The sequence below is a fragment of the Sardina pilchardus genome, chromosome 17 (genome assembly GCF_963854185.1).
Source record: "Sardina pilchardus chromosome 17, fSarPil1.1, whole genome shotgun sequence".
NCBI lineage: Eukaryota > Metazoa > Chordata > Actinopteri > Clupeiformes > Clupeidae > Sardina > Sardina pilchardus.
In genome coordinates this window covers 14922202-14932201 of record NC_085010.1, presented here as the reverse complement: position 1 = coordinate 14932201, position 10000 = coordinate 14922202, and the positions used below count along the sequence as shown (strand labels likewise).

The following is a 10000-nucleotide window of genomic DNA, read 5'->3' as shown; positions in this document are numbered from 1 at the left end:
AAACAAATCTAATTGAGAGTCTGGCTGCCCCAAAAAGCAATAAAATTAATTCCATAAAATTGCCTTTTGATTGCCAGTGAACACAGACAGGATTGCTGCTGGAGAGAATTATCCAAGGATTCCGGATTCTTTGTGTTCTCCTTTGGAACAGCCTGAATGGAGCGGAAATTCCAGTCCCAACACAGCTGTGTTGTGTGTTCTGCAAATTTTGAGAGCTTTACTCCAGCGTGTGGACATTTTCTTTTGTTTTACCTTGTAGTCTATTTTGTCCTGCACCTGGCCTAAATAGACACGGGATGTGCAAGCAACCAGACTGTGTGGTAATGCGATAAGAATCCACAGCGCTTGTTGTTGTCACTGGACTAATGAGTTAATCTCCTAATCTACGTTGATACTGGGATTAACCTCTTCTCCTGTTTATCCCTAGGCTATCATTTTAAAATCCATATTAATACACAACGTCTTTCATTCATCTGCATTGCTTCATGTCATTAGTTCACAAGTAACAGCTTCACGTGAGAGTGGTCCTCACTAAAGGAACAAAATGTGAAAAATAAAAGAAAGAAAATAAATATGTCCTTATAAAGCTCTGTATGTGTGGGAGAGAGAGAGAGAGAGAGAGAGAGAGAGAGTTTGTGTGCGTCTGTGCGTGCATGTGTGTGATTGAGTGTGTTTATTTCCACATAAAACATACATGAAGAGGCATATTCATTTTAATGCAAAAAGTTGTTACATCACACATGTATCAACTCAATGTGTTAATTGAAATATCTTTCATATAGTGAAATATTAAAGAACAGAGTAGGTTGCAAAATTACTGAGGAAAAAGCTTCTCCACTATTCATTTGCATTTTACTTTGTATTATGTTTTAAAGCACTCAATGGAAAAAAATGATATCTATTAGGCCCCTTAACATTAGCCTGGAAATATCCAGACAGCATATTCAAGACCATGTTATGCTAACATGGTAGTGAATCATAGTGTAATATCAAGTACTCTAGTAGACACACAATGACAATGTCAGAGACTTCATTCTCAGTAGTATTTCCGTGTGGCATTATGAGTTTGAAACTGTTATTGTTTCAGGTAAAATAACGGCATTGTGTTGCCATTAGATGTGCACACTCTGACATCTGTCAAAAAGGTTGTAATAACGGCATACAGAACCTGTAATAAACTATCAGATCACAATGCTTAAGAATTTGGGATTGCTCAATTGTCTGCTGTCTTTTTAAATGAACAGCTGGTAGATGTTTTATAGGCCAAATTGCACAATCATATAATATTAACGTAGGCTATACTTTCTATGCAAACCAGCGTATCAAATCTTGCTTTCTGAGATAGCCTCTTTCAATTTAACAAAAGAAAGTAGGCGAGGCTATGCATTCGCTGTAGATGTGGTTGGACCGTGCAGCCTATACGGAGACAATTTGATGAACAAGGAAACGCGCGGGCAACAACGCAAAGAAACATTGTAACTTCACTTTTGCTTGCAACCAGTCGTCTTTTCTCAAATCTATAGCTTACTCCTTGATATTTGCGAGTATTTGCTGAGAATTCGCGCATAGGCTACCCTATAGAAATAGGCGCTCGAACGCGCCGTTATTTATTTTCATATCACAGTTCGCGACACGAGCACACGGGATGCTGTAGTGGAAATTCCGCTACTTTTTTCCTCCAGCCTTTCCCTCGGTGGGAAACGTCAGATTCAGGAAACCTTTCTTCTCTCCTCCTACAGACATCACATCCGGGTCAGTTGGCTCCAACTCTGTGTGTGTGTGTGAGTGTGTGTATGTGTGTTGAGCAGCTCCACCAGTTACAGTATCGCTGCTCAAGCCAGCTGCTGTGAATCCTTTGCTGACATGGATACTACCCCTTGCGTCCAGCGCTTGTGAAGTTGCCTTGTTGGGCGAGTCGAGAGAAGGGAAACTCACCGGACCGATGACTATCTGGATGGATAACCTCGTGTAAGAGCAATTGTTCAGCCATGTCCAAAAGCCTGAAGAAGAAGAACCACTGGACTAACAGAGTCCACGAGATTGTGTTAGGCAGGGATTTGGAGGGAGAGCTCGGGTTCGAGTTGAAGGGGGGCGCCGAAAATGCACTGTTCCCTTACATTGGAGAGGTGCGACTGGGCAAGGCGGTCAATCAGAGCGGCAAACTTTGTCAAGACGAACTACTCTTGGAGGTCAATGACACGCCGGTGGCCGGATTAACCATCAGAGATGTGCTCGCCGTGGTCAGACATTCCAAAGACCCCGTCCGTCTCAAGTGTGTCAAACAAGGTGAGCTAATTGGATAGTGTTAAATGCAGACGCCAACGACCGCCGTGTCTATCTTGTGCAACTTAGTTGTTGAATGTTAGCTTATCATCTGTTGTGCATCGACACGTAGACTACTATATTAGCTGCCATTGTATGAAATAAAAATGTTGTAACGGGATCCTAACGGTAAACGCAGACCAAAGCGGAAACTTTTCTCCCGAACTGCTGTCCTCGTTGAGGTCCCGGGATAGTGTGTCTGTGGAGACGGAGGTGCATCAAACTTTCCCTGCTGAAAGTGTTCGATTCCATTACAACTCCAAAAAGTTGTGCATTTTGTCCTCAAGTAACGGAATCGGGTTGTTAGCTTAGAGGGGGTGTGTTCAGTTTGAGAAGATGTAATCGGATGCCGATTGCATAGCCCTGAGGCGTTGGAACTGACTTCGTTGATCTTTTAAAAGGTCCCGTCATGTGATAATTTATTAACGATGCCCCGTGGGTTATGTTTTATAAATGTAGCTTGTTCTCTTGTGCTGAGTGACAGAGCGAAACACGAGCCTGGAATGATGTGATGGACAAGTCGTAAAGCGTGGGTGTGGCTGACATTGGGCATCCATGACGATGACATTATTAGGTCAAGTTTGTGTTGTATTTGGTTTGCGCACGCTTAGTTTTCCTTAGCCCAGTTGTCATCTAAATTGCTCCACTCTTGCTGAGCGTCAGTTGCTGTCTCAAATAATTTGTTTACTTGAGCTTTCGTTGTTGCCATTAGGAGGCCAGAGATAAGATCTCCCTATGGACTGCATTTTTGACTCCCTCATTTTAGCAGCAAACGGACATAAAGAGAAGTGATCATCAGTAATGCCATTTAGCGGACCTGATGGGTTAATTTGAAGCACGTGTAGGCACACGAGGCAAAAAGAAAAAAGAAAGAAAAAAAAAAACACGACCAGTCTTCTAAACTGAAACATTGTAGAATGATTTTAAGTAGCCTACTGTTGGATAACAATGTCGATTAAAAGGGCAGTGAAACGTTTACAACAAATCTGTGTAAGAGGTTGTGCTCAATAACCACCCTCACCTTATCAGTTTCACAAGCCTTGTGTAGTAGTTGGTGACATTTGTTAGGCAGTATAGTCATTGGAGTGATGACCTGAGGCTCGACTGAACCATATTGACATAGAAATGCCCCTTCCCTGGCTCAGTTATCCGTCTTGAGGAGGAAAATTCTTTGCATCGGCTCTGTGTGGCGTGGAAGGAATGGTCCCCAGAGGGGCTATTTTCTCATTAATTTTAGATGAACCCAATTTTCACTTTTCTCTCTCTGCAGTACTTTATTCCTCTGGTCTGGTGTTGAAATGTTTATGTGGGTCCCATTTCTCTCTCCTTCACTTTCCCCTTTTCACCGCGTCACGTGAGGTGGTGTTGCTCTGTGTGTGTGTCCGTGTGTCTCTATGTGTGTGCAACTATGATTGAGTGTGTTTCTGGAATCTGTCTGTGCGGACACATCCGAGCCTACTTCGGACCACCACACCTGTTGGAATAATGGACTGGGTTAAGTAAGCGAGAAGTAATTGCAATAAAGTGTACAGTGCCCCCCCCCCCCTCCCTCAAGCAGTAGCACACCTGAGTGCCGTTACCCCCACTGAAACCCAATTGCCCCGGAGACTCCGCCATTAAACAAACCACATGAAACATTCACCACAGATGGAGTTTCACTCACAGACCTCCTTCCTTTCTCCCTTTTTTTGTGTGTCAGGATGAGTTGCCTCTAAGCAGCCACTGAGAACAGATAACTCTGTAGCCTCTCGGGGGGAGCGGCCGTGTAACATGGTACAGACAATAGCGGGAATAAAAGCCCGTCCCAGCCTGAAGGGGAGACATATTCTGAGAGACACACTCGGCAGAGTGGCTGTGATGTAGCGTGAAATGGCATGTCACAGCATGTCATAATGCCCACTGTGTCCTGCTTCCACTCTTCATTCCCTCGTTCCCTCTCTATTTTTTCCTCTCTCTCTCTCTCTCTCTCTCTCTCTCTTTCCCTCGCTCTTGCTCTCCGCTGACTATGGCGTGGCTGTGTGTCCGCTCCGTGCCAGCCACCCAGCGGGGAACTTTCCCCTTGTGGCTAATTGTGGGATGCAACTGTGCGGGTTTGACCTTGATGCAGGTTCAGGAGTGGGGTAGATAGTTTGTGGATGGGAGCGAGCTACCTTTATATATGCATGTGTGTGTGTGTGTGTATCTGTGTGTGTGTGTGTATGGATGGGAGCTAGCCACCTTTATATGCATGCATGTGTGTGTGATGAGAGCTAGCCACCTTTATATATGCATGCATTTGTGTGTGTATCTGTGTGTTTGGATGTTTGGATATCTCAACACAATGCGACTGTGAAACTGTGTGTGTTTATGCATGTATATGTGTGTGTGTGTGTGTGTGTGTGTGTGTGTGTGTGTGTGTGTGTGTGTGTGTGTGTGTGTGTGTGTGTCTGTGTGTCTGTGTGTCTGTGCTTAGTATATGCACGCGTGCGTCTGAAGCATCCACAAAATGGACAACAGCACAATGGGGCAGGGTCCAGTCGCGCCGTCTGCGGAAAAACATGGCAACCTTGAGCCGCTCCCCCCAGTCAGGTGCTGTTATCTGGGGAAGAGCATCACTCGCAGAAGGGGCTTCTCTCTGGAGGCTGCTGCCGTCACGACAGCACAGCTGCTGCTGAGCTGAGTTTTCTCTTTCTTTCCCTCCCTCCCTCCCTCCATCCCTGCATTCGCTCTCTCACTCTCTCTTCCTTTCTCTCTCTTTCTCTCTATCCTCCTCCTGTTGGGAACAATAGTCCCATTTCCCGACAGAAAACAACCTCTGACCCTAACTGAGAGTTTTCCCAAAATATATTTCCCAGAAAAAAAAACGTTCCCAGTCAGCTGTCAGCAGTGCCCCCCTTTCGACTAATCAAGTTCACGCAGACATTCACACGACATTTAGCCTTCCACGTGGCCTCTTCCAGTCAGGCGTCAGGACTTTTGGCCGTAAACAGCGTTTCGGGGGAAGGTGATTTGTTTTGATAACCTTTAATCCGCCTCTTAAAGAGAACATAATATCATAGCTCCTGGCCTGATTAATGCAGTGGGAGGAAAAAGAGATTACATCGCTGGGAGCGATCACCTCATCTCGCCACGCGGCCTCTTCCTCCTCCTCCTCCCCCTCCTCCACCGCAGCCACAGCCACCGTGGTCGTAATTGCAGTTTGCAACGCCGTCGATCGCGCAGGCTGGAGGCCGCGGCGAGACCGCAGAGGCCTGATTAAAGCCCCCCGATTCACTTTTCACACCAACGGACGGAGAGAGAGAGAGAGACAGAGAGAGAGAGAGAGCGGGGCACGGGTCGATTCGCCGGGTCTCTTCTCCGGTCTCTTCTCCGCGGACTCTCCTCGTTCTACTACTCCCCGGTGTCGAGCCAGAGGAACTCATCATAATTTCCGTCATCATTTGATGCTTGCTGTCTCAGCTGGCTTGTTTGGAGTTTGCTGTTTACTGTGGCCTAGATAGACTTGGCATTGCATGCTAGGAGAAAGTTTCTGTTCATCTGGAAAAGAACCATTAGAGGTTCCTATATGAAACCTAGGTTGCCCATGAAACCTATGAAAGAGGTTCCTACACTGAAAATGACATCGAACCCTGTGGACAACTCATTGAATCCTGCAGGAGAGGCCCCCAATGCAAACTTCTTGGCTATTAAGTATAAAGCAGCTCTTAGTCAGTGGTTAAGGTTGAAGAACTCCTTTTATTCTGAGTAAAACATCAATGACCCAAATTGAGTATTTCACAGTTAAAAACACCATTTTGTCTTTCTAACCGAGAGTCAAACCTGGAAACCTGTCGTCGGATGCTCTGATCCAGACGACGGATTTGGTTTATGGGATGGCGAGTCTGAGCCCGCCCGGCATGCTCCTGGCATCCCGTTCAGTCATCCAATCCTGGGAATGCCGACACTGGGAATGCTTGCTCTGGGAATGCCTGCTATAGGTGTTTCTAAACAGGTGTGAATCCCTGGCATGCCTTCCTGGTTTTGGAATGGGAGACTCTCTCACCTTGTGAATCCTGGGGTCAGCTGCTCCGGCCAGTCGGAGTCTGCTGTGATAGGCCCAGGCATGTCCGATGTTCCTTACCGGCGCACAGACCTGTGTCCACGTGTGAAACATCCTCCCATCTTCCCAGTGTGCTTCTGGAGGCATGCAGAGACTCATAATGAGGAAACAACACATTTCACACTTTTTAAATTTAGCATCTCTCTTCGTCACCCTCTGTCTCTTTTTTTCTCTCTTTCTCTCTCTCTCTCTCTCTCTCGCTGGCTGTCTTCTTCTCTCTTCTCCAGGAGAAGTGAGAGGGTGAGAAGAATGTGGTACACGTGCTCCAAACAGCTGTTACTCTCCGGTTCACACGCACTGCACATCTGCACAGGCAGAGGAGCAAACGCAGCAACACCTGTCTTAATCCTCCCTTCCCAGGGAACCGGAATGTTCCATCCATCTTTTCCCTCCCTCTGTCTTAATATACACAGCATGTTAAAGCTGCAGTTGGTAAATCTGGCAGATTGAGGGAACTTTAACCAACATTTGAAATGTATACAACTCGCATGCCACTCCCCCACTACCACTAAGCACCCTCCCATCGAGTTTATGCTTGTAAGTGACTGTACACGGACTGTGATTGACAGTCAGATCTGCCAATGATTATACAGCCTTGCCCTTATTGGACCAGAACTGAACAACCGGGAGCTGTGGATTTTTGCAAAACAAATAGCAGGCTCTAGGTGGACATAGAAGCGCAGAGCCTTTTCTAAAATCGGTTGATTTATGTTGTTCTGTCAAAGCATGCTGTCCGTTTCAGTGAATTTGGCCAAAAACATCATGTTTTTGAAAAAAACGTTGTCGTGTAAACAGGGCCTAAGATACGATCACAATACATTGATATAAAGTGGTAATAACATAGCCTTGTGTTTACGTTATTACTGCTTTATAAGGTCGAGCCTTTTACAGTTCCAGGGCGACTTGGGGAGAACAAGGTGACGTGAGGTATTGGTGTGGTGCATGCTGATAGCGTGTGGTAGTGTGAAGGCGTGTCGGGGGTTGTTGGAATTGATTGGTCAGCAGGAACGGAGAGATCACTGCCCCAGAGTGCATGATGGGAGGGAGGCGCTTCATCCCTGTCTAGACTGTATGGTAAGTATGCACTGCTGGGATGTCTCTTGCTTCATGCCTTGCTTACGCTGTCATATTAGTAAACTGACCTATGGAGGGGGATTGGGGAAGTGTGTGAGAGAGAGCGCGCGCACACACACACACACACACACACACACACACACACAGACACACACACACTCTTTCACATAAAGACACGAGCACGCACACACACACACACACACACACACACACACACACACACACACACATACACACATTCCTACCTGTGCATGCTAACATCTTTACTTGTGCCTCTGTTTACTCAGACCAACAAGGCCATCCATCACAGTGTCTGGACATCTCACACACAGACACACACACACGCACACACACGCACCCCCCCCCCCCCCCCCCACACACACACACACACACACACACACACTCACACACACACCTGTCTGTAACCATCCTCCGAGTTCTGTCACCACAGTCACTCAGCCACTGTAATGGGGTGTGTTCACTCACCCGTAACCCAAACACACGCACGCGCGCACACACACACACACACACACACAGTTACACAGTAGACACACCAGTGAATGCCCCATGGTGCAAACGATGGATCCTGCTGGCGTGGACACTTTCCTCTGCTGGTGACCTCTGGTGGAGTCAGCGTGGTCCCACACGTGGGAGACCTTTCCTCCAGGGACTCCCCTGCACTCTCCTGCCCTGGGCCCTTCTCCCCCTCTCCACACACACACACACACACACACACACACACACACACACTCTATGGCCCCCAGTGATACCAAGGACTGTTTGTCACCAACCAATCAGCCATCAGCAGTTCTGGGTGAAGGGCAAGGGGACTAACCTGAGTTGCACTCTGTGTTGCTGACATGGAGGGGGTGGTTAATGTGTGTGCTACCCATTTATCCATGTCTGTGTGTGTGTGTGTGTGTGTGTGTGTGACATAGTTTTCACTATATATTGTGAATATGGAATTCAGGGGGAAAGTGAGAGTATGTGAGTGTGTGTCTGAGAGTGAGTGTGAGTGCGTATGGGTGTGTGAAAGAATGTGAAAGAATGTGTGTGTGTGTGTGTGTGTGTGTGTGTGTGTGTGTGTGTGTGTGTGTGTGTGTGTGTGTGTGTGTGTGTGTGTGTGGTGTGTATTATCTTTGTTGGCGCAATAAGGGAAGGGAGCGATGGGAGGACACTCTCTCTGTAATGAAGCAGCCTGAGGGAGTCAAAAGCTGACAAAGCGACCACATAGGGTTTATAAACTGGTCTAATCTCTCTCTCTCTCTCTCTCTCTTTCTCTCTAGACTGGTCTAATCTCTCTCCCTCTCTAGACTGGTCTAATATCTCTCTCTCTCTCTATCTCTCAATCCCCTCTCTCTCTCTCTCTCTCTCTCTCTCTCTCTCTCTCTCTCTCTCTCTCTCTCTTCTCTCTAGACTGGTCTAATTTCTCTCCCTCTCTAGACTGGTCTAATATCTCTCTCTCTCTTTCCCTCTCTCTCCCCTCTCTCTATACTGGTCTAATCTCTCTCTCTCTCTCTATCCCTCAATCCCCCCTCTCTCTCTCTCTCACTCACTGTCATTGTGACACAGATTAAAAATAACCTCCTGCAATCACTCTTGCCTTTTAGAGTTCCTAACCCCCGTCTTTCTCATTCTCACACTGACTCAAACTCAGATATATATGTCTGACTCAGAGTGAGAGAGTGTTTGTGTGTTTGTGTGTGTGTGTGTGTGTGTGTGTGTGTGTGTGAGAGAGAGGGTGAGAGAGTGGAAAGGAGAGTTGGAGAGACAGTGGATGGAGGAAGAATGAGACAGAGGAGAGATGGAGATAGAGAGGTGTGGAGGGGCTGTGTTGTATGAGATAGAGAGAGAGAGGGAGGGAGAGAGAGAATAAGAGGATGTTCCTCTGATAAACGACGATAAGGGGAGAGGGGAAGAGAGAGAGAAAGAGATGTGTGGGTTGCATTGAGTCTCTGTAGTGCATTATAAGCCTCAGCTTTCTCATCCTCACACTAACTCAAATTCAGACTAACTCAATTTGTGCTTAAAACTAGTAGCTGCTCAAAGATGTGTGAGAGTCAGGGAGAGATAGAGAGAGAGGGAGAGATAGAGAGAGAGAGGGAGAGATAGAGGGAGAGGGAGAGATAGAGAGAGAGGGAGAGGGAGATAGCAGGCTTGTTTTGTGTCTGCAGCGCATGGTAAGCCTGGGTCATTCTGCGCAGTTGACCCAGCAGAGTGGCCATGGAGCAAGTTTATCAGTTACCATGGAGGACACACACACGTGCACACACACACACACACACACACACTCAAACACACACACACACACACACACTCACATACACACACAAACACTCACTCACTCACCCAACAGGCAGCTACCATGGAGGACCGGTCCAGAGAGGGAGCGAATAATGTGATGAATTGCTTTAGCAGTTCAGCACACACACTCCAAATGGACAGGTACACACACACACACACACATACACACACACACACACACACACACACACACACACACACACACACACACACACACACACA

The 10000-nt window shown here is 46.9% G+C and overlaps 1 protein-coding gene across 1 annotated transcript in view; it reads left to right on the top strand.

Moving 5' to 3' along the window:
• Positions 1-1786: 1786 nt before the first annotated feature.
• magi2a (membrane associated guanylate kinase, WW and PDZ domain containing 2a) overlaps positions 1787-10000 on the top strand; it is a 311406-nt gene continuing 303192 nt past the window's right edge. The window contains exon 1 of the mRNA XM_062517478.1: positions 1787-2286. Within this exon, the coding sequence (XP_062373462.1) occupies positions 1989-2286 (298 nt within the window). The 5' untranslated portion in view covers positions 1787-1988. The remainder of the gene's footprint in view (positions 2287-10000) is intronic.